Source organism: Myxine glutinosa, chromosome 11 (assembly GCF_964187855.1).
Source record: "Myxine glutinosa chromosome 11, kmMyxGlut1.1, whole genome shotgun sequence".
Classification (NCBI taxonomy): domain Eukaryota; kingdom Metazoa; phylum Chordata; class Myxini; order Myxiniformes; family Myxinidae; genus Myxine; species Myxine glutinosa.
Window position 1 is genome coordinate 63,199,142 of NC_136271.1, and position 25,644 is coordinate 63,224,785.

The following is a 25,644-nucleotide window of genomic DNA, read 5'->3' on the forward strand; positions in this document are numbered from 1 at the left end:
AGACAGGTGAGTCCAGCATATCTCATGAAAGAAAGTTTTTTTCCCTATGGGGATTATGTGGCCACCTTTAGGGGTAAATCCAAGAGATTGCAGTGTAAGCCTCTGATGGTATGGACCAGAAAGAAAGGCTTAGATGGTGTATTGCTGGAAGGGGCAAGGTGTGGGTGGGTGCACTGGCCAGTGGGTGGAGGTGCATGTGGTGGGTTATGAGTGCAGGTAGTGCAGTGTGGGCTCGGATGACAACTGGAGGGGCAAGAGAAGACCACATGGGTTGATAGTGAAAGATGGACCCAGGTATCTGCATCTACAACAAATAATTTTTCATTTCAGATATTGATAGGGCATCAACAACATGGTCACAACCTACATTATGCCTTGGATAAAGAACTAATTTTTTTTTTTCTTTTTTTTCTTTCTTTTTTTGTATACAGAATGGAGGCTCGTGAAAGAGCTAACATTTATCACACAAACAAATCAAACAGTCAAACAAACAAAGTATATAAAAAGGGGAGCGGTAGACAAGATGGGGAGAGAAGGGGAAGCACATAAACACAACATTTGAGAACAGGGACATCGGGAATGTGTGGGAGGGAGAGGGCTTGGGGGGAGGCGTCGTGGGAAAGGGGGGGGGGGGGTGGGAGAAGTATAAACACAAGGACACCAAGGACTTCCAGGAAAGAAGTTGGTATTTCAAAAAGGTGGATTTGGGGTGAAATTAGCGGGGGTAGAAAAGATCAGGGTTTTGGATGGGGGAAGATAAGAGATGGTGGTGAACAGCTGTTTTAAAGACCTGGAGGGAGGAGTGGGATTGAAGAGAGTGAGGGAGTTTGGTCCAGAGGTTGGAGAAAAGAGGAATGAAGGAGTGAAGGTGATCAGAGAGTCTTGATTTTGGCAGGTTAGCCATGAGAGAGTTGCAGGCAGATCTTGTGCGACCTGTAGGAATATTTGGGGTACAGAGCCCAGAGAGAGCTGGAGGAGCAAGGCCGGAGAGGAGTCGGTAGAAGACGGAATGACCACCAACCTGCCTGCGGTGAGTGAGTGAAAGGCCCTTGGAGATAGCATCATCGCGGGAGATTCCAATGATTCTGAATGCTTTGGTTTCAACAGCATGAAGACGAGCTAGGCGTGAGGCAGGAGCACCAGCCCAGAGGGGGGAACAGTATTCCATTGAGCTGTGGATGAAAGCCTTTTATGTGGTGAGGAGCTCAGGTGTGCCAAGGAAGGACTTCGCACGACGGAGGATGCCCAGTCGGCGACTGGCTTTGGTGGCCAGATTTGAAATGTGGTTTTCCCAGGAAAGATCATGGCAGATAGTGAGACCCAAAAGTTTGAGTGACAGAACTTCTTGGAGAGGATTATTCAGAAAGTGGATGGGAGGGTTGTCCAGTCGGTCTTTTTGGAGAGACATCGTAAGAGTGTGAGATTTGTCAGGATTGAAAGACATGTTCCACCTGTTTGCCCAGTCTGTGAATTTGTCCAGGTCTGCAGAGAGTGAGGAGGCTGCAGACTGCCGATCTGAGGGATGAGGAATGGAGCGGCAGAGAGTGGAGTCATCAGCAAGGAGATAGAGAGGATTTTCAAGAGAGTCAGAGAGATCATTGATGAAGACCAGAAAAAGCCCAAAGCCCAGAACACTGCCTTGGGGAACTCCAGCCTGAACAGGAAGAGGAGATGAGAGAAACCTATTCAGGGCCACACGTTGACTACGACTAGAGAGGACGTCCACCAGCCATGCGTGGAGATTTCCATGGATACCAAAGGAGGAGAGTTTGGTGAGCAGAGCTGGGTGCCAGACCGTATCGAAGGCACGTGATATGTCGAGGGAGACAGCTCAAATTTCCTGTTTGGCATTGAGGACCTCCATCCATTGTTGAGACAGCAGAAGCAGCATGTACAGAGTAGAGTGACCTGGTCTGAAACCAAATTGATGATCAGAGATCAAGCCATTGGAGAAGAGGAAAGATTTCATTTCTGAAGCAATGATGGATTCCATGACTTTGCTGATAATTGGGAGAAGGCTGATTGGTCTGTAGTTGCTAGGATTTGTTTTTGCACCTTTTTGTGTAAAGCGGTGTTGTTGGCTGATTTCCAAGCAGATGGCAGATGACCTTGAGCAAAAGAGAGGGTGATGAGAACAGAAAGTGGGAGTGAAAGAGCGGAAGAACAGGATTATAGGACCCGTGGTCTGATGCCGTCAGTTCCAGTTGCAGAATCAGAGTCGAGGGTTGACAGAAACTTTTCCACCTTGTCAGGAGGAAAGGACACAGAGTCCAGGAGCAGCTGGGTACGACTGGGTACGGTGGGTACAGAGAGGGATGGGTTTGGGACACAAGATTTAGAGGCAAACACAGAGTTGAGGCATTCAGCTTTTTCACGTGCGGAGTCAGCCGTGTGGCCATTTGAGGTGAGGGAGGGGATGGAGGGGGAACAAACACCAGAAACAGATTTGACCAGACGCCACCAGGATGTGGAAGAGGGAAACAGATAAGAGAGTTCGGTCTTGAGAACGGAGAGATATTGTTTCCTGGCTCTCCTGAGGGTGGACACACACTTGTTTCGGGCTTTGTGAAAGGAAATGAGATTTCCTTCCGTTGGATTCGCTTTCCAGGAGACAAAGGCAAGTTGTTTCTGGGCAACAGCCTCACCACAAGATTCCGTGTATCATGGATGGGAGGAAGGGTATGACAACTGAAGACGAGATGGGATAAATCTGTGCATGAGAGAGAGCAATTTACTTTGGAAGAATTCCCAGGATGAGTTGATATCAGAGGCGGTAGAGATGGGAGACCAGTCCAGATGATTGATGGCTGCTTGAAGACCAGCCAACTGGCATGGTGACAATTGAAATCACCGCATATGAGGAAGAGAGAGTTGGGATGAGTAGATAGAAGTTGGTCCATATTATCAGACAGCGAGATGTAGATGGAGTCATCACTGTTTTGTGGACGGTACAACACACATATGAACAAGAGGTGGGAGCGAAGGGGAAGCTGTAGCCAGAGGTATTCCTGGGGGTGAGGTGGAGAGAGGGCAGTGCAGGGCGAGTGAGAAAGAGTGTTTTTGATAAAGATAGCAACCCCACCTCCAGGACGAGGCTCAGGTCTATCATACCGGAGGAGGGAATAACCCGGGAGAGATATTAAGGAATCAGAGACATCATGAAGGAGGAAAGTTTCTGTTAAGCAGATCACGTCTGGTTTGTCAGAAGCAAACTGTATGGAGAGATCAGTTAAGTTTGAACGAAGGCCCCGGATGTTTGAGGTCCATACCGTTCATGAAGAGGAAGGGGGAGCATCGGATACAGAACAGGGGGTGGGGGAGGGGTAGGGTAAGATGTGGAAGAGGAGGAAGAGATAGGGAGAGCTGTTGAAGGTGTGTCAGAGATTTCAGAATAGCTCGGAGAAAGGGAAGGATGGGGCAGGCAAAAGGTTTGATGGTGATTGGGTGAGGCACAGTGAGGTGTTATTTGAGGAGGGGGGAGAGCGAGGCAGAAGGTTGGGGGAGATGGAGGTGAGAGTTGGAAGGGGGAAGAAGCAGGGAGAATGCTTTGAGGAGGAGGGGTGAGAGGGTGGAAATGGAGAAGAAATGAGGGTGGGGAGATTTGAAGGGGAGGAGTGAGGGGGGAGTTAATGAGGGGAGGGGTTAGGGGGGAGTTTAGGAGGGAAGGGACAAGGGGAGGGATTTGAAAGGGATGGGTGATGGGGGAGATTTGGAGGGGAGGGGTGAGGGGGAGTCTAGGAGGGGCGAGGGGGAGTCTAGGAGGGGAGGGGTGTGGGGGGAGTTTAGGAGGGAAGGGGCAAGGGGGGAGATTTGGAATGGATGGGTGATGGGGAGCATTTGGAGGGGAGGGGCAAGGGGAAGATTTGAAAGGGTTGGGTAATGGGGAAGATTTGGAGGGGAGGGGCAAGGGGGGAGATTTGGAGGGGAGGGGTGATGGGGAAGTTTTGGAGGGGAGGGGTGATGGGGAAGATTTGGAGAGGAGGGGTGAGATTGGATTTAATATTCAAAGGAAAGTTGCGATGAACCTGCGTGATGGGCTGATGTGAGTGGGTTCACTCACTGCCCAGGAATGGAAAAGGGAAAACGGGAGCATGGTTAGAATGAGTTAGGGTTGGAGAGAAATTGGTAGTAGATGAGGATTGAAGGATTGGTCATTAATAACAAGGTTACTGAAGTGGTGGGGGGTGGTACTATTTCTGGGTATGCATGAAAATGTGAAATAATTCAAGAAGGAATGCATTTTTTGAAAAACTTTTTAATGAGCAGGACATTGCTAACGATAAGGGAGGGTGAATGAGTGAAGAAGACAGGAATGGGGAATTTCTTCAGGAAGGAGAAAGCAGCCAGGGTCAGGAAAGAAAGAAAGCAGGGTCAGGAAAGTAGAGTAGGTACAGTGTGATGTGAGCCAAAGGCAGTTTGAGGGTTTTTTTTGTTATTTATTAATGTGGGGGGAGAGGTGGAATATGAGAAGACGTCATCGGGAGGCACGTGATTGGACTTAAGGTGGAATAGGTGAAAGAGAGAGGGAGGAGAGGAGGTAGACGAAAGTGGATGGGCAGCACAGGCCGGTAGACCACCTGCGACCTACTGTAATATAAAAACAAGTAACGCAGAAAATATATGCGAATACATACAGATCTTGCAGGACAATAACATTTAAAATTTTCAACAAATTGTAACATCAGCCAGACAAAATGAATATCTGATTGGTAGAAATTGGCTTTTTGCAGAACGACGCGTGTGCCATCCAATCGCTCCAGACCGCAGTCTGGAAATTCTTATCCTCCCGATGTGGCCGTTATCACTACCATAAGAGTTTTGCTGTAAAATATGAACAAATACGCTATTAGTGAGAGATGGAACCTGTTAACGAGAGAGCATAAAACAAACCATAACCAGAATATGTTCTTCCTAATAAAATACATTTGTCGCACATTAGAGAATCCTTAAAAAGAGAATTTTCTTGGCAAATCGTCATCCATTGTCGGCCATTTGGAAAGTCAAACCGTGGGTTTAAATACAAACTTTGAGGGCAGGCTTGTCAGGATGTGGCAGCACTGCCAAAAGAGCAATGGGAGCGATGCAATCTTCTGCCGTTACACCTGCTAATGGGATTTGCTGAGCTGTGCAAGCAGGCAGAGGAAGGTGCTGCAGGCTACTGAGTTGATGACCTTGACAGGTAACACATACTACAGATTCTGTGTTCATGTCAATTCGTCAATTAATGGACTGCAGCCGTTTTGTGAGAGGCTCCAGAAGTAACAAGCAAGTCGGGCTTGCTGAGTCGGCGACCGGCCGGCCACGCCTGTCCAGCTACCAGCTGATTTGCTGAACACGTGGACACGTGGGGAACCGTCCAGTGTAATTGATGTGGTGAAGTCCCATTCGGCCAGATTCTGAATTTTGAGTTTGATTCCATGCCACTTACTACCTCCAGCTGGCTTATATATTGAGAAGACATACCCAGACTGGACGAGTGTGCCAAGCACTGTTATTACAACTACTACTCGTTTAACAACCATTTCCCCATATTAGGTGGTTGGTTGGATGATGGCCTCTCTCAACTTGTGCCGGTTAAAATCATCCTCCTCCATCAAGCCCAACAACCGCATGTCACTACTGATCACATCCTTCCAGGTCCTTTTCGGTCTACCTCTTGGTCTTCTCCCCTCAACTACTAAACTAGTGATTTACTTGACAGTCTCCTCCTCTCCCCTTCTCACCACATGGCCAAACCAATTTGGTCTTCTCTTTCTCAACTCTTCCTCTGTACTATTAGTTTTGATCCGATTTCTTATGTCCACACTACTCTGCTTATCCTTGTTATCCCACACTTCCTTAGCTCTGTCCTCTCTGCTCTGCTCACAACTTTTACCCTCATTCCCCAAGTCACACGACCGTACATCCAAACTGGTCTAGCACAGGCTTAATATACTCTACTTTTTACTTCACTTGGGATAATTGTGTGTGTTAAAATGCCTCTTACCTAACTCACTCCACCGATTCCACACTACCCTTATCCTATTTTCTCGCAGCTAACTCCGCTCCACCGCCTGCATCTAATAAATCTCCCAAATAACTTAACTTAACTTCAAATCCCATATCTACTACATTATTATTTCCACCCATTCACCTTTTATGCCTCCGCCGACGAAGTCGACGCAGCATTATGTTTTCAGGTTGTCCATCCAGCTGTCCGTCCATCCGTGATAGGTTATCGTTAGCGCGATAACTTGAGAATGGCCGAAACGATTTCAATTTAAACTTGGTCCAGGTATGTATAATGATGTAAACATGAAATATTCAAATTTTGTGGTCAAGAGGTCAAAGGTCAGAGGTCATGTCAGGTAAAAATGTGATAACTTCTGAACAGCTGAAGGGATTTAATTTAGAACTTGGTGCAGGTATGTATAATGATGTAAACATTAAATATTTAAATTTTGTGGTCAAAGGTCAGGGGTCATGTCAGGTAAAAATGTGATAACTTCTGAACAGCTGAAGGGATTTAATTTAGAACTTGGTGCAGGTATGTATAATGATGTAAACATTAAATATTTAAATTTTGTGGTCAAAGGTCAGGGGTCATGTCAGGTAAAAATGTGATAACTTCTGAACAGCTGAAGGGATTTAATTTAGAACTTGGTGCAGGTATGTATAATGATGTAAACATTAAATATTTAAATTTTGTGGTCAAAGGTCAGGGGTCATGTCAGGTAAAAATGTGATAACTTCTGAACAGCTGAAGGGATTTAATTTAGAACTTGGTGCAGGTATGTATAATGATGTAAACATTAAATATTTAAATTTTGTGGTCAAAGGTCAGGGGTCATGTCAGGTAAAAATGTGATAACTTCTGAACAGCTGAAGGGATTTAATTTAGAACTTGGTGCAGGTATGTATAATGATGTAAACATTAAATATTTAAATTTTGTGGTCAAAGGTCAGGGGTCATGTCAGGTAAAAATGTGATAACTTCTGAACAGCTGAAGGGATTTAATTTAGAACTTGGTGCAGGTATGTATAATGATGTAAACATTAAATATTTAAATTTTGTGGTCAAAGGTCAGGGGTCATGTCAGGTAAAAATGTGATAACTTCTGAACAGCTGAAGGGATTTAATTTAGAACTTGGTGCAGGTATGTATAATGATGTAAACATGAAATATTCAAATTTTGTGGTCAAGAGGTCAAAGGTCAGGGGTCATGTCAGGTAAAAATGTGATAACTTCTGAACAGCTGAAGGGATTTAATTTAGAACTTGGTGCAGGTATGTATAATGATGTAAACATTAAATATTTAAATTTTGTGGTCAAAGGTCAGGGGTCATGTCAGGTAAAAATGTGATAACTTCTGAACAGCTGAAGGGATTTAATTTAGAACTTGGTGCAGGTATGTATAATGATGTAAACATTAAATATTTAAATTTTGTGGTCAAAGGTCAGGGGTCATGTCAGGTAAAAATGTGATAACTTCTGAACAGCTGAAGGGATTTAATTTAGAACTTGGTGCAGGTATGTATAATGATGTAAACATGAACTGTTTAAAGTTTGTGGTCAAGAGGTCAAAGATCAGGGGTCATGTCACGTAAAAATGTGATAACTTGAGAACAGCTGAATGGATATAAATCAAACTTGATACAAGTATTATGATGATGTAATAATGTGGCGGAGGCATATCGGTCGACGTCGTGACGTCAAAGTGTTGTTCTAGTTTCATCTGAAACTACTAGACACTATACCCAAACTTCCCTTAGCCCGGCTGCATTTCTGATGACACCACTTTTTGCAAGACGCACACTCAATATAATTTGACCCTCCTCCCTTATCACAAGTCACAGAGGTCCATTTACCACTCTCCTTCCTTTCTCCTTCTTTGCCATTGACCATCAGTTTCATCTTATCTAGATTCACCATCAACCCTTTACACTCGACTTCTTTTTTGGGATCATTCTTTTTTACTTTCCTTCCTTAAATGCTTATATTCCTCTCTATCAATGTGTTCCTTACTCTTTCTCTACTTCTTCCATACATTCTTCTTCTTAAGTATTGCTTCCTGAACATTAAAATCCTACCACCATCTACATTTCCTATAGTCATCCCACACGCCTCATGAGCTACCTTCATCCACGCATCCCTCAATTGCCCCAAAATCATCCACCTAACTTGCATTCACGAGTTATCTTTCCTTGCTCAACTTCTGGAATCTCTCCCTAAATCTCTATCCTTCAATATCCAAACTTTCAATCTGGTTCTACATTTCGCAAACTTCACGTTCTCTTCAGTCTTAATCTTTAGATCACCTACAACTAATCTGTGTTGTGTCAAATATTCTTCCCCAGGTATCACTTTCATATTAATGACACTTCCTCTAAGACTCCCAGGTATACGAACAAATAATCTGATAATTCAGTTCTCAATTCATGTATGTTACCAGTTGTTTTGCCTTTTCTTAAAACATGTACAATACTAGAACATCACTCGGTAGAGCACATACCTCTGCCAGGCTGACCAGTTTATGTTTTGTATCTCACTGATAGGCCGGATCTGGATTCGGACCTGAACCAAAATCGAATCGGCTTGTTCTTGTCACCGAACCAACTCGTCCACCAAGTTGAGCCATAACTCGTCCATAACTTTTTTAAATATCATTTTATATATCGCTTTTCACCCGATCTCTCAATGGTGAAGAATCACTTAAAAATTTAATAATTCTCGTATCTGAATCCACATTCAGATCTTCACCAAAACCGGATCGATTAGTCCTTGTCAAACAACCAACCTCTCCACCAAGTTTCGTCCAAATCCGTCCACAACTTTTTGAGATAACTTGTTCACAGACATACAGACAAACAAACAGACAGGGGTGAAAACATAATGTCGTGTGACTACCCTTGATGAACACCTCAGGGTAGCACGGAAGGCCAAGCCAACTTTAACTCTGAAACGTTCAGTTCAAAATGTGGCGGAGTTAATACATGCGGGGGTTGGGGGGAGGAGGAGGATGCTGAAGAGCACTTACCTGCACGGATCCCGCTCCAACTATTTCACACGCCGCTCTCTGACGTCATCGGTTGTGCTTCGCCAATCAGCGAGTTGCTCCCTACCTGTCCTTCCCGTCAATCAAAACCCTGACAAAGCACGACTCCTCGGGGCTTGCCCTCGGCCTGCCCGACTTGTGCGCTTCCAAAGTCAGGGTTGTCACCGGCAGCGGTCAATGTCCTGGCTTCCGGAAGTTTATTTAATGAGTGCCATTAAATGCGCGATTCTAGCTCTACGTGTCTATGGTGCATTGTCAAACGGAACAAAGGAATAAAATTACAGAGGTATCGACATACAAGGGATAATTTACCCATAATCCCTGAGCTAGTTAGCACAAGAGCCACCCTTCCCTTCGTATGGCCATACGTCACACTTAATCTGAACACACGACCTACCGGATCCCCACTTATTACATGGTGGTTATTCTTCTTCACGAAAATCGGAGCACACTAATCTATACAAATCTACCTGGACTAAAGTAATCACTGCCTACCCCCTACAAACGTAACAATAACCTCCATCCACCTTCGGTGGCTTCTGCCATTTCTAATACTAGGGCGTGCCCGTACGTGGGTGCAAAAAAACATGCGTGCAAACAACAACAACAAAAAAAAACTTTGAAACCACGTGGCAGTAACGACCACAGAACCCCCCCCCACCTCTATTTACATGAAATGGTTTGGTCCATTCGCAAAGCCAAAGCGAACGGCTTGCGAGTACGGTAGAACCCCCCCCCCCCCTCTATTTACATGAAATGGTTTGGTCCATTCGCAAAGCCAAAGCGAACGGCTTGCAAGTACGGTGACCATACCTTGGGAACCACTTGTCCGATTAATTTCAAACCTTGAAAAGGCACATCCTCGGGTCCCCAGCAATATACCTGGCAAGTTTCAAGTATATCGGACCCGTGGTTGTCGAGAAACAGCGGTCACAGACAAACACACACACACACACACACACACACAGACACACACACATACACACAGAGATTACTGGAATTATAGATAGACTAGGGCGTGCCCGTACGTGGGTGCAAAAAAACATGCGTGCAAACAACAACAACAAAAAAAAACTTTGAAACCACGTGGCAGTAACGACCACAGAACCCCCCCCCTCTATTTACATGAAATGGTTTGGTCCATTCGCAAAGCCAAAGCGAACGGCTTGCGAGTACGGTAGAACCCCCCCCCCCCCCTCTATTTACATGAAATGGTTTGGTCCATTCGCAAAGCCAAAGCGAACGGCTTGCGAGTACGGTGACCATACCTTGGGAACCACTTGTCCGATTAATTTCAAACCTTGAAAAGGCACATCCTCGGGTCCCCAGCAATATACCTGGCAAGTTTCAAGTATATCGGACCCGTGGTTGTCGAGAAACAGCGGTCACAGACAAACACACACACACACACACACACACACACACACACACACACACAGACACACACACATACACACAGAGATTACTGGAATTATAGATAGATACATTCACCTGCTGTATCTATTTCTCCATACCCCAAAACCCCATGCCCTCCTTCAAACCCCCCCTTCTTTTCTCATACGTGTCCACTTAAGTCGCCACCTCGTATTAACTTCTCAGATTCATGTACTTTTTGCACAACATTCTTTAATTATTCACAAACTTTTATTCTCTCCTGCTTCCCTAAATTTACCTGCGGTGCATAAGCTGACACTTTATTCATTAACCTTTCTCCTTTTATCAGCTTCAATTGCATGATTCTGCTGCTGTCTTGTTCCAGAACTTTCTGTATAATCGTTCCTTCAAATAGCACAACACCCTCTCCAGATTCTTCCCCTCCTGACAAAAACAACATATACCTTTCCTGTCCTGTGTCAAATATTGTTACTTAAAACATAAATATCATAATTGTTGTTGCTATCATAATTTATTGGATGAACACAAACTGTTTTGTTCACTATGTTTAATGAATGCATGAATACTCAGATTAATTTTAATTAAGGGAGAACTAAGACTTCAAATCGAATTTGCTGTTCCATGATTAATGATCATCATGATGCCACTGTCAACATGATTCACCAGCCAAGCAATCATTTTGTCATGCTGTGAGGTGGAGGCCCACGGCCTGGTTTTGAATCCAAATTTTGTAGATAGGTGATGTTCAAGCACCTTTGTTGTCCCCCGTCGCACCGCGGAGCGAAAGGGGGACTATGGTTTTCCCCTCCGTCCGTGTGTCCGTCCGTCCGTCCGGGCGTGCGTGCGTGCTTACGTGCGTGCATGCGTGCGTAAGCGAAGGACCGCATTTGAATTTGGTGTGTGGGTGCAACCCACGTCAAAATCCAAGATGGCCGCCGCCATGTATGTCTGATGCCATTTATGTCTGAACCTTGTGAGCGGAATATCTTGAAAAATAAGCGAAGTACCAACTTCTAATCTGGTGTTTGGGTGTATCTAGGCATAAGGAAAACGCTATTGAAAATTGTGTCGCCACGTCAAAATCCAAGATGGCCGCCACCATATATATGTCTGAGCCTTGTGAGCGGAATATCTTGAAAAATAAGCGAAGTGCCAACTTCTAATCTGGTGTGTGGGTGTATCTAGGCACAAGGAAGAACGCTATTGAAAATTGTGTCGCCACGTCAAAATCCAAGATGGCCGCCTCCATGTATGTCTGAACCTAGTGAGTGGAATATCTTGAAAAATAAGCGAAGTACCAACTTCTAATCTGGTGTGTGGGTGTATCTAGGCATAAGGAAGAACGCTGTTGAAAATTGGGTCGCCACGTCAAAATCCAAGATGGCCGCCTCCATGTATGTCTGAACCTTGTGAGCAAAATATCATATCATAGCATGTTTTCTGCGTCTTCCACTTTGTCAACTCACATCACTTCCCCGACGGGGGACCTTGGCGTAACGCTTGTTACCTCCACCACTGAAGGTGGACGGAGGTTATGTTTTCACCCCTGTCTGCATGTTTGTTGATTGTGAGCAGGATATCTCAAAAGATATGGACGGGTCTGAGAAAAATTTGGTGGACACGTTGAATGTGCAACAATGACAAATTGATTCGATTTGGGTGAAGATCTGGATATGAGGATCTTTTTGAGTTTCTCAGTAATTCTTCATCATTGTGGGATGGGGCGAAAAACGATAAATAACATGATATTTCAAATCCCAAAAATCATTATGACAAAGCTTGGTGGATGAGTTAGTTAAGTGACAAAAACAAGTCGATTCAATTTTGCTTCAGCTCCGAATCAAGATCCGGCCTATCAGTGGGATACAAAACGTAAACTGTTCTGCCTAGCGGAGGTATGTGCTCTACCGAGTACCGCGTTCTAGTTTTAACTGGTATTACACTTACCGAAATTCCCCTGAATAATGGATTCGTTAGGATGAACTATAATTTATTAATGTGCACTTTCCTTTGTTTACTATTGTCTGCGTGTATTGGTTTGCATGTATCCATGCACGTTTGTTACTTGTGTCGAAAAAATCGAAGATTTTTCAAGTATATTGGTTGGTCTTGTACGTTGTTCTATCGGTCTGTCTGTCTGTTTCTCTGTCTGTTTGTCTGTATGTCAGTCGACTGCAGGTCACAATAATATTGTCAACCGATCTTCAGGAAACTTCACCAAATGGTAGAGTTGGTCATAAGCAAGAAGCCTATTGTTTTTGGGTCAAATGTCAATAGGGCAACATAGGCCAAAGGTCACCAACTTTGTCAGATTTCTAAAGTCCTCAATTTTCATCCGATTGACTTGAAATTTGAAGAGGATTTGCATATCTGCTCACTGAATTCAACCACCAAGTATTTTTGAGGTCAACATAGGCCAAAAGGTCAACATAGGCCAAGTTTCTAAAATCCTCAATTTTAATCCGATTGACATGAAATTTGAAGAGGATTTGCATATGTGGTCACTAAATTCGACCACCAAGTATTTTTGAGGTCAACATAGGCCAAAAGGTCAACATAGGCCAAGTTTCTAAAATCCTCAATTTTCATCCAATTGACTTAGAAATTTGAAGAGGATTTGCATATCTGGTCACTGAATTCAACCACCAAGTATTTTTGAGGTCAACATAGGCCAAGTTTCTAAAATCCTCAATTTTCATCCAATTGACTTATAAATTTGAAGAGGATTTACATATCTGGTCACTGAATTCAACCACCAAGTATTTGTGAGGTCAACATAGGCCAAATTTCTAAAATCCCCAATTTTCATGTGATTGACTTGGAATTTGAAGAGGATTTGCATATCTGGTCACTGAATTCAACCACCAAGTATTTTTGAGGTCAACATAGGCCAAATTTCTAAAATCCCCAATTTTCATGTGATTGACTTTGAATTTGAAGAGGATTTGCATATCTGGTCACTGAATTCAACCACCAAGTATTTATGAGGTCAACATAGGCCAAATTTCTAAAATCCCCAATTTTCATGTGATTGACTTGGAATTTGAAGAGGATTTGCATATCTGGTCACTGAATTCAACCACCAAGTATTTTTGAGGTCAACTTAGGCCAAAAGGTCAACATAGGCCAAGTTTCTAAAATCCTCAATTTTAATCCGATTGACATGAAATTTGAAGAGGATTTGCATATGTGGTCACTAAATTCGACCACCAAGTATTTTTGAGGTCAACATAGGCCAAAAGGTCAACATAGGCCAAGTTTCTAAAATCCTCAATTTTCATCCAATTGACTTAGAAATTTGAAGAGGATTTGCATATCTGGTCACTGAATTCAACCACCAAGTATTTTTGAGGTCAACATCGGCCAAATTTCTAAAATCCCCAATTTTCATGTGATTGACTTGGAATTTGAAGAGGATTTGCATATCTGGTCACTGAATTCAACCACCAAGTATTTTTGAGGTCAACGTAGGCCAAAAGGTCAACATAGGCCAAGTTTCTAAAATCCTCAATTTTCATCCGATTGACTTGAAATTTGAAGAGGATTTGCATATCTGGTCACTGAATTCAACCCCCAAGTATTTTTGAGGTCAACATAGGCCAAGTTTCTAACATCCTCAATTTTCATCCGATTGACTTGAAATTTGAAGAGGATTTGCATATCTGGTCACTGAATTCAACCACCAAGTATTTTAGAGCTCATCATATACCAACAACTTATTTTAGGGATTTTGCAAGTATCGTTCTATGCACGACATATTTCTTGTTTGTTTGTTTGTGTGCATTGACTTGTTGAATTCCTTTTCCAATTAGAAATGATATTAGTGTAGCAGCATAGCAAACCTGTTGTGCATTTTGTGATACAAGCACCGAATTTGGCACAAATGTACATTAATATGTTGCGAACATTTTCAGATATTGGGCCACTTGAAATTCTCTCTTTATGTCCGCCATATTGGATTTCAAAATGGCCGCCACTTGAAATCTACATTTGCTATTATCTCTGGACGTAATGCAGCTATTGACTTGATTCTGGTATCTAAATGTATGTTTTTGGGGGCAAGGAATCCAATGGTACCAATTTCAACTTAATATTATCTATCACAGTCTGTTATATAATTTTATTTGGAAATTATCTAGGCAAATATTGGATTCAACACAATACTTTGAAAAGAATGTCTTAGTTCTGTAAATGTCTTAGGTATAATACTGACATGCTACATGGTCTAGTATTTGAGGCTAGGTGTACTGGTATCTGAGGCTAGGTATATACCGGTACTGAAGATACGTGTACATAAACAGTGTCATGTTAACAAGTTCAGCATTGCCACAAGTACATGTATGTTGTTGACTCATCGTCATGTGCAGTCCCCTTCACACACACAGAGGGCTGTGCACTGAAGGGCAGCCTTTTTGCACTTGCAGCGCCTCACACACCCTTTCTTGCACTTGCAAGAAACCAGCTCAATGCAGCTGTGAGCTGCCTCAGTTAGCCTGGTCCAGTAAGGTGTGTACTGTCCTTCTCCAGTCCTTGATCAACCCCAGTTGGTTGGTGGAGGGAGCTCTGGTGCTGGCAGCAGTATCTGACCCCACACATGTCCACCTTGATACACTGCCCTCTTGACATGTTCCTCCAGAGCTGCCTTCGTTGGAGGGATGAGCTGCACATTGTTCTTCCTTGCGAAGAGTTTCCTCCTGGCCTTGTCAATGTCTGTGCATTTGCTGGTTCGATCATACAACAGGATCACGAACCTCTCGATGATGCGCATTGCATCGTCTGGTATGTCACGAGGTGCAGAGGACAGCAGCAGCAGCGCCTCAGTGAGTTCTGGCAGTACCGTCCAGACTGCCCACGCAGTGTTCTTGCCATGTCTATGAAAACTAGACACAGTGTCGTATCCAGTTAGAGCGTGGAACATTGGCAGTGCACGAGCCTTCTCTCGTCCCAATCCAGCTGCTATTTCGTGTGCTGCTAGGTATCGGAAACTCTGGCCTGTTCCGAATGCCAGCCACAGTTTGTCTTCTGGTTGCAACTCCTGTGCCAGGGACACTGCCAGCACCACAACATCGGTGTCTACAGTCCGGATGAGTATTGCATGGTGTCCATGCTGGACTGCGTGAGATGCATGCAGCAACATCCGACTGTCAGCCTCTTCATGGTTACATGGGGCGAGTGAGGTCAGATCTGGCAGTAGTGGCTTGCTGAGCACTGCCTCTCCATCAGTAATGACGAGTTGCTTGTCCTCCTGGTCAAACCATTCCATGAGAGCTGCTGAGAGGAACCTGAACAGCTCGGTCTTGTTGCTGTCCACTCGTAGGAAGTTCTGCCAGTTTCCTGGTATGGCTGCGGCAGCCACCACACGTCTCCGCACACCTTGTCCCCGCTTTGCACGTGTACTACCTTTCAGTGAATCAGCAAGGTAAGTATCCCAGACCAGATCCAGGCGTGACACTGTTTGCAGCTTCGTGGACATATATGGGATGAAGATCTGTTGTGCATACTCTTCAAAGGTCTTTGATGCAGCCGGCTTCAGCATCTGGACGATGGCTGCTCCATCAAGCACAATACAGGTCGTGACAGGAGTCTCTGTCTTTGCGTCGGAGACTTCTTCCAAGCATGTGAGGAGATCACTCTTGGTACCAGTGCAGAGGCTTCCACCATCAGACAATGCAGGAGGACATGCCTGATTCTCGTGACAAAAGAACTCCTCAAGGTTTCCATCCCTCGTCTGGCAGCCAATGTACAGGCGTGCGAAGAGTTCACGGTCATTCTTGATGGAGGCGAGCTGTTGCTGACCTTTGCTCTGGCTTCTTGGAGTGGAAGTGCTGAACACCTTCAGCTTGTTACGAGGAATGGGTGCGTCCACTGCCTTTGTTCTGTCCAACAGACACTCTCTGGTGAAAGCCTCGAACTGCTCTTGGCCAATCCTCTTGGCATTCATCACGGTCTCCACAGCAGCAGGATCTGCGATCTCCTTTGTGTCCAGTTTGACTACATCCTGACTCTCCTCCTCGAATGGGTTGCCCATCTCCTCTATGACACCGACGAGAGAGCGAACATCTTTCACAAATGAGGTCTGTACACTTGGCGTCTGATCATGATGACGTGTGTCTGCTGTTTGCCGTCTCCAGTGTTGGTTCCCATCCTGGAATTCTTCGATCACCCTGGCAACTTCTGGTCCCGCAACCATCCAGCGACGTAGGGCACTAGGGTGGTTGTCAATGAGCCCAACTGCTCCACCGTCTCCTTTGATGCAGGCATTATTCTGCTCATGTGCCTGGTCAATCGGGATTGAAGAGAACACCCTCTGTGTTTTCTGAACGGTGAAGTCTGAAGCTCTTGGACATGGTGGAACTGTCTTCTGAATCTGCAACGATACAATGATATAATGTTAACATTTTGTTATATATATAATAGAGGGGTTTCCTCCGCCATACTAATGGAGAGGAGGATAATTCCTCTATATCGTAGAGCATTTAGCTTGGCACACTTAGGGAATTAGTTTTGTGAGATTATGCCGGAATTAAATTTTCACCCATACCGGAGGCAAGAAGAGAAATAAAATCACATGAGATTCTTTAGTTAAAAAATATTCCCAAATTTATTGAATATTTACAAAACATTTGAATTCATAAATTCTTACAATATTTACACAGCCAAGATTTAAATATAAATCAGTCTAAACTCTTATTAGGTTGGACAGTACATTTTCCAGACATACCCCGTTCTGTTAATTACAGCCTTCGTGTTAAATTCAGAACATGTCAAAACTGTCAGTGTGGAATACACACTTCACTCAAAATACTACTTTATATAAAACATTTCTAATTTAAAGCCTTATAGTAAGAATTTCAGATAAACCCCAAAAAAGTAAGACCAGGTTGGCTATTAGACAACCTGCCTCTGTCGTGCCCACCAGACAAGTGGTTTTAGCCAGCACACATGTGTATCAGGTAAGCTTGTGCTGAGTACATCATACCTGAACAGCTCAGTGAGGCAGAACACAGCAGTGCACACCAGGGTGACCCCTTCAGTGCATAAACCAATTAACCTGTCCACTGCAGGGCATATAGAAATGAAGTTATTTTCTGCATATAATAATAATATAAGTTCAGTTCTATATAACAATTTCTGTTATCACCACTACCACTACAACTACCACTACTACAAGCTTTGGCTGGAATTTTGTGGACTAACAGACAAACAGACATACAGACAAGCTGGGATCAAAACATTACCTCCTTCCACCATTTAGTGTAGAGGTAAACATCATGGAAATTATATCATGCCCTAGATTTAATTCATGCTTACCCGTGTATTTGCTTCACTGGTTCACAAGGTCTTTTGCATACATGTAATTCAGACTCTCGTCTTCATTGCTGACCACACAATGTTGTCTAGCTGAGCCCAGATTGTATGTAATTAACTCATTTATGTGGAGTCACAAGGTGATTTAAACACAGCCACACACAAAGAACACAGTTGATGTGGGTCAACACACATGCAGCCTCTCTACTCTTTTATTTGGGTCAGGGCTGTGATTAAAGACATGTAGTGGAGTCATGTTTGTAAACATTGTTAAAGACATGCTACAGTGCATTGTTAAGGAAACAAGACAGATGGAAGCCTATACAAGAAATTTCTGTACTCTAGAAACACAAAAGATGGCTTAAAGGGTCTAGGAAAAGGGGATTATGCATGTTTGGTATTTATTGACAATATGAATGTAATGTTACATAAAATATGCATATGAAAAACACAAATGAATGGGTCACTTTGTTTCCTAATGGGATATGAATTTATATTTTAGACTGCCAGTATATATGAGCTTGTCTGAGTTGTTACTAGTGATTTAGTATAGTTTATTTATTTATTTATATTTACAGAACTAAGACATTCTTTTCAAAGTATTGTGTTGAATCCAATATTTGCCTAGATAATTTCCAAATAAAATTATATAACAGACTGTGATAGATAATATTAAGTTGAAATTGGTACCATTGGATTCGTTGCCCCCAAAAACATACATTTAGATACCAGAATCAAGTCAATAGCTGCATTACGTCCAGAGATAATAGCAAATGTAGATTTCAAGTGGCGGCCATTTTGAAATCCAATATGGCGGACATAAAGAGAGAATTTCAAGTGGCCCAATATCTGAAAATGTTCGCAACATATTAATGTACATTTGTGCCAAATTTGGTGCTTGTATCACAAAATGCACAATTCTTTTGAATATTTGGGCTAAGCCGCCCCACTATATTTGAAGACTCTAAGAAGACCCACAATAATTATCAGTTGTATCCATTGAACTGGCATCAGACAAGCTTGATTGACTATTTCTCTGTTTCCCTTGAATGGGATGTGATGAACATCCCGAGGTTGAATGTGACAGTAAACATACAGCAGGAGCTTCATGAACATACAGCAGGAGCTTATTACTTTACGGTTTTTTTCCCCAAGTAGCTTTTCTGGTGTTCAATCAAAGGGACATAAACACAATGGCACAGAAACTTGAACCAATGACCGTCTGCTGATTGGTCAAATGCTGTAACCACTGCGTCAGCATTGCGCCCCAACCCACATAAGTACATAAATGCACAGCAATGTCGACAATATAAATATATAAACACTCGTACAGAATTAATAACTTATTTATACTTTAAATCAGAGAAAGATTTGGCTCTTTAAGGTTGTTTTTTGGAGGGGGGGGAGGGGGGGGTTTGTATACAAGGTCGAGGCTCGTGAAAGAGCTAACATTAATCACACAAAAAGTCAGACCGACACATAAAACACAAAAAACAAGGGGAGCGGTAGACAAGATGGGGGGAGAGGGGGAAGGACACAAACACAACATTTGAGAGCAGGGACATCGGGAGAAATGTGGGAGGGGGAGGGCTTGGGGGGAGGTGGGAGAGGTATAAAAGATATGGACACTGCAAGGACTTCCAGGAAAGAAGTTGGAATTTCAACAACAACAAAAAAAAAAAATGCGCCAAGGTGATATAGGAAAGAGAAAGAGAGAGAGAGAGTGATATCATGTCAATAACCAGAATCAGGATGTTGGTACATTTCCTATTTAGGGTTGGTATGGACACCCACCACAAGTCCTCAAATAAATCGACCAAGACACAAACTTGTAAACCTATAAAGTACCTTCCAGTCATCTGTGGAGGATTTCACATACAACTAGAACGACACTTGGTAGGGTGCATACCTCTGCCAGACTGAACCGTTTGATCCACACACACACACACACACACACACACACACACACACACACACACACACACACACACACACACACACACACACACACACACACACACACACACACACACACACACACACACACACACACACACACACGATTAACCTAACCAAATTGAGATATTTATATACTGTACTGTCATTTGTAGTCATATAGCAGGAGCATCCATTATTCAAACAAATATGTAGGGATGGTTTCATCTCATAATTTATTGTGTCCATCGCTACCATACTTTTTGGTGTATCATCCCTACATCCTTTTGCATTTAAAAAAAATGTTTTTTAAAATTACTTGTTATATAATACAATGCTGCACTTGTTTATTTTCTTTTTATTACAGAAACGAAGGCCTGTCTTTTATTTCTACCACCACAGGTGCCCATTAATGGCAGAGTTGGAATGTCCACAATTGGACGCACCGCAACAACCCGGCCCGGTATGGTGAGCTATGATGGTAATGGCCATTTGGGTACCAGAAAAGAGGTCGTGGCAGTAAGGGTCAACGGGGTGACAGCAGTCTCGGCTGTTGTGGCTTGGGTACCTGTGCCATCTGCCAAGGGAGTTCAGATGTACCAAATACACTACAACTGCAGTTCGGATGAGCCTCTCGTGTACAGGTAAGCAGAACTGTTTTACAAATGTTGCTGTTAGCAGCAACAATGAAGATGTATGTAATTTTTGTTTATCTTTATTTTTTGATGTTGAAGAGTTGTGTATTTTTCAATATTTAAAGATGTCATTGAGTCATTAATTTCCTGAAAGTAACTAATGGTCATTGAGGTGCTGGGGATGTAAAGTTGGCTGGGGGAAGTAGGGTGGGGGAGGGAGGGTGTGGGGGTGTGTGAAATATCCCAATATGCCTTTCACAAGAGTAGGCCATTGTGTGCTGTGGCCTCAATTAAATTCCCTGCCTGGGGGTAGTTGTATCATCAGCAGTAGTCATGTAGTTGTTACATCCTCAGGTTGTTGTTTGTGAATTTAAAAACAGGGGCGCTGGCTTGTAGATTAAGTAAATTAAATGCATCTAAAACAAAAACTTGATAGGTTGAATGGCATTTTGTGTGTTTTAGGTACTTAGTTATATGTTTTAAACTTATTGGTTAATTTCCTTAATTCACAACTGAGAATTTCAGTTATGCAGTAATTGGTGTCTTTGAACAGTGTGAGTGAGGCAAATCGCAGCCAGCCAGCTGTGTTAGTCCACATTGTCGGTACACAACGAGGCCAGTACCAGGCGGCCTTGGTAGACTTTGGTGTTCTAAATATGGGACATGACAATTATATATACATATAATTATATATACAGTGTGTATCAAAAAAAAGGTAATCCGAATTCAAGGGGTTAATAGGCAAAGGTTATTTATTTTTACAATTTACATGTGGTTTACTAATTAAGAGGAGATCCTCAGCTTTCCATTGATACCTTCCATGCATCATTGCTCTCACACATGACCGAGTACATGTTTATTTAAAATGACAAGTTCAAATTGCATTTTTACAAGTTTGGCTAATCGATGCAAGTCTGGATAATTGGTGCAAAATGAACGTCAGATGTGAACTTTTCTCAGGAATGATTGGCCTTTATGCACCCACACCTTCAACAAGTCCATCTCCCCTTTCAACACAAAGCTCACAGCGGCGTGCCCTGAACTGCTCGTCTCACCATAGCCGGGTCATTGCGCAAAGCATCCACTTCATGTCAAATACGGCCCTGCAATTCGTCAAGATCACGGGGAGGAGTTACGAACACCTTGTTCTTTAAATGTCCCCAAAGGAAATAATCACATGGTGTGAGGTCAGCTGATCTTGGCAGCCATTCCACTGCATGGTTGAGGGCGATGACTCGGGTCTCCAAAGAGTTCCCTCAGTCGATCTCGGACAGCGATAAGACGATGTGCTGGGGCGCCGTCTTGGGCCCACCAGAGATATATGAAGACACCACGAACCTGTCGCTCAAAGTTCTCCTCCAGCTGCGGTAAAACTTCATCATTGATCATCTGCAGATACCTGTTACCATTGACATTCCTTTGAAAGAAAAATGGTCTGATCACCTGACCACTTCCACAAAGTCCAAACCAAACAGTCCACTTTTGTCGATTCATGTTGGTGTCAAAATTAAATTCCGGGGGTTGTCCTGTTGGTCCATATTCAAGAACTTTATGGGTATTGACCTTGCCGTCGATGGCGAAAGCAGCTTCGTCGCTGATAACGAGATACCGCAGGAAATTGACATCTGCTTCGCAACGTGCTATCAACCATCTGGCAAGCACCAGCCTCCTGGCAAAATCCCCTGGCGTAAGTTGATGCCGGATGTCAATTCGATATGGATGTTGGTGGAGGTCCAGTCTTGTGATTCGGTTGAATGTTGCCAAAGGCAATCCCGTCCCATTTTGTGTTGCGCTGGTATCCCGAGGATGCTCCAAAACTTGCTGCCTTACTGCTGCAATGTTCATTTCCGATCGCCCAGTGCACCTCCGACCAGAATTCTCCTTGTTGTGGTTGAGGCCAGTGCCATGCTCTTGGTATTTTCTAACATTTGCCCAGATGGTTTTGGCTGCTGGAGGCTCCCGTTCTATGAAACGTTCCCTGAACGCATCACGAGTTCGCTGCAAACTTCCAGTTTGGTGAAAGGTTGTAACCACAAAGGTCCACTGTTCAGTCATAAGTTGAACCATCTTTTAATGACTCAGACTGTCTCTAAACCCATGCACTGTAGGCCCATCTTAAATACACATCTTAAACAAAGGATGACGCAACCGACGATTACCAGACCAGCTTAACAATTTTACATAATCAACTTGGCAGTTGACAAGTAATGCGTCCATTTCAAACTGTCTTGCACCCGATTAGCCAAACTTGTAAAAATGCAATTTGAACTTGTCATTTTCAATGAACATGTACTCGGTCATGTGTGACAGCAATGATGCATGAAAGGCATCAATGGAAAGCTGAGGATCTCCTCATAATTGGTAAACCACATGTAAATTGTCAAACTAAATATCCTTTGCATATTAACCCCTTGAATTCGGATTACGTTTTTTTTGATACCCACTGTATATACAGACTTGGCATTTAATATGGAATATTTTTTTTTTCTTGACGGGTTTACTTTCTGAACTCAGTATATCAATCTGGTGAGTTTCTTTTACCCTTCGGTGATGTCTTTGTTGAAAGAACCATGTCACTGATTGTCTTTCGCAGCAAGAAGTCAATAACAGGATTATATCACAGGTGGCGTGACAAAATGTAAGGACAGGTACATTTGACGATTGGCTTCACAATCGTGTATATAAGGGTTGTTGCATTCTGTATTCGTGGAAAACAACTGCTGCACTTCTACAAAAGTTATTGCCGCTTCCTCTGGAGATGGTCCGTCAACTTGACAATGCTGTTTGTCATGGAGTGGTGGCTTTACTGAATTCTGGCATGAAACAGCGTGCTATTGCTCGGCAGTATGGCATCACTCAAGGTCAGGTGTCAAAGATCCTGAAACGAAATGCTCAGAGGGGTGTCCCTACTCCAATACCGAGGCCAGGACGTCCACGCAGAACCACAAGGAGAGATGATCGCCAGCTGTACCGGTTAGTCTGCAATGGCCGTACCAAGTCAGCTAATCGGCTTAGGGCTGAGTGGCAGCAACTGACAAATGTGCCTGTATTCAGAAGGATAGTCAACCAACGACTGGTTCAAGCAGGCTATCGTGCCAGGCGTCCCCTGGGAAAGCCACGCCTGACCAGACAACACAGCCAGCGCCGATTGCAGTGGGCCAGAGAGCACCGTCAATGGCAGCCAGGACACTGGAATCACGTGACCTTCAGTGACGAGTCTAGATTTCTGGTCTATTGTCAAGATGGCTGCGTCTGAGTGCACAGACAAGTGAATGAAGCCCACAACGAAGATTGTATAGTGCCAAGAGTCCAAGCTGGAGGTGGTGGGGTGACCGTTTGGGCTGCTTTTCATGCAGGGGGCAAAACTGACTTGGTTGTTCTGAATGGAAACCTGAACCAGTTCAAGTACAGGGCCATTCTGGAAGAAACATTGCTTCCATTTGCTCGTGCAGCCTTTCGAGGAAACTTTGTCTTCCAAGATGACAATGCACAGCCTTATCGTGCTCGCATGATCCAACACTTTCTTGCTGATCGTGGTGTAGAGCATATGGAGTGGCCTGCCATGTCCCCGGATATGAATCCGATAGAGAACTTGTGGGCAGAATTATCGCGTCAAATCGACAACTTGGACCAGCAGCCTACCTCTGTGCGTGAATTGCAGCAGGCTATTGTAACTGCATGGCAAGCGATTCCTGTCCAAACCTTGGCAAATCTCGTGAACAGGATGCCTCGACGTGTACGTGCTCTCCTGAATGCTCGTGGGGTTTACACGAAGTACTGAACTGTAATTTTATTGTCCGTAATCCCAGTCATAATTTAGCTTTTGTTTTTGTTGAAATTCTTTTTGGCTATTGTGCAAAATAAAGAGATACTTCTGGAAAACGTACAGAAGTGTAACACAGTACTGTCCGTGAATTGAGTTCGATTTCAGTTTACATCACTTTCAAGGATCAATTTCTTTGTTTCGAAATGTCAAATGTGATTTTTGTTTCTTTTGAAGGTCACTAACAAAATCTAGAATAATTTCAACATAATTCCAATGAACTTTTGGTTCTACATCATCTTGAAAAGTAAGTTCACCCCCACTAAAAAAATATTCCATATTAAATGCCAAGTCTGTATATATCAGTACTGCGCTGATTGAGAATTTTGACAGTAACCAGCAACCGATTATAAAAAAAAATAATAATAATAATCTGCAGATTATGCTACCGATTCCGATTATAAAGTAATTAATGAATGACGCCATTGCGCACACATGAAGTGTATGCCGTGCTGGATCTGTGCCATGTCTGCGATTGACGTATTGATGTTATTGAGTGGTTGTGAATCGATACATTTTAGGGTCCCTTCTCTAATCGATTGGTTCATCGAACGGCAGAGCATTCTGTCATTTGTAAAAGGATTATGAGCTACCATGTGCAGTAACATTCTGATGAGTCAGCACTTACTTGGAAGGAAGAAGTGGTGTGCTCCTTCGATAAGTTAATGACAGATATAAAATGAAGCATTTCATACTTGTCTGGTCATGTGAAAAGGAAGTTGAATACTAAATATGAAAATGCAGTACAGGGAGTCCTCGGGTTACAAAGGGATTACGTACCGAACAATTATTCATACATTAAGTAAATCGATCGGCTGTTGACTCAGTGTTATAAATGGTGTTATCAGCGCATAAATGGGAGCTACTCACCCGGTGATTTCATAAGCTTAGCGTGAAAAGAACCAAAACAAGGAAAATGCCATGTTTAAGAATTTTTATACTTCTGGGAAAATTCAGCACCCATGGAACTTGTACCACAACGCAGTGTGCCAGCACCGCTCGATATGAAGCTCTTTATGGCCCCGTTCAAACCACAAATGGAGTTGATGAGTGAAAGAATGGGCGGTGAAATGCAAGTGATGGGCACGAAATGGATGCGATTAGTGGTGAAATCAAATGGGAGATTGGCGAAGCAATGGGCAGGGGAAAAGGCAGTTGTACAGGAAGAGGTAAGGCGGTGCGGGATCGGTGTCCCAAAAGAGTTGAAGGAGAGCGAGGCCAGACTTACGGGAGAAATCGGGAATGTGAAGAAGGAGGTGGAAGGACTCAGATAGGAGCTAGGACTTATGGTCGGACAGAATGAATTAAACAAACAGATTAAGAAAAATACCGACATAATTAAATAATAAATAAAGGACCAGAGGGAAACCAAGGGGCAATTTGCACTTCAACTAGGATCCGTAAAGAGGGAGTGTAAAACACGACATGATGAAGTGACAAAGACGATGAAAGAGATGGGTGAAGTAGTGGAGATTAAAGAACTCCCCCCAAGCCCTCTCCCTTCCACACATCT

The 25,644-nt window shown here is 43.4% G+C and overlaps 1 protein-coding gene across 1 annotated transcript in view; it reads left to right on the forward strand.

The window, feature by feature from the left end:
• Positions 1 to 25,644, forward strand: part of LOC137436231 (leucine-rich repeat and fibronectin type-III domain-containing protein 4-like) — a 462,955-nt gene that overhangs the window by 254,766 nt on the left and 182,545 nt on the right. Inside the window, exon 4 of the mRNA XM_078765965.1 lies at positions 20,076 to 20,317. Within this exon, the coding sequence (XP_078622091.1) occupies positions 20,076 to 20,317 (242 nt within the window). The remainder of the gene's footprint in view (positions 1 to 20,075; positions 20,318 to 25,644) is intronic.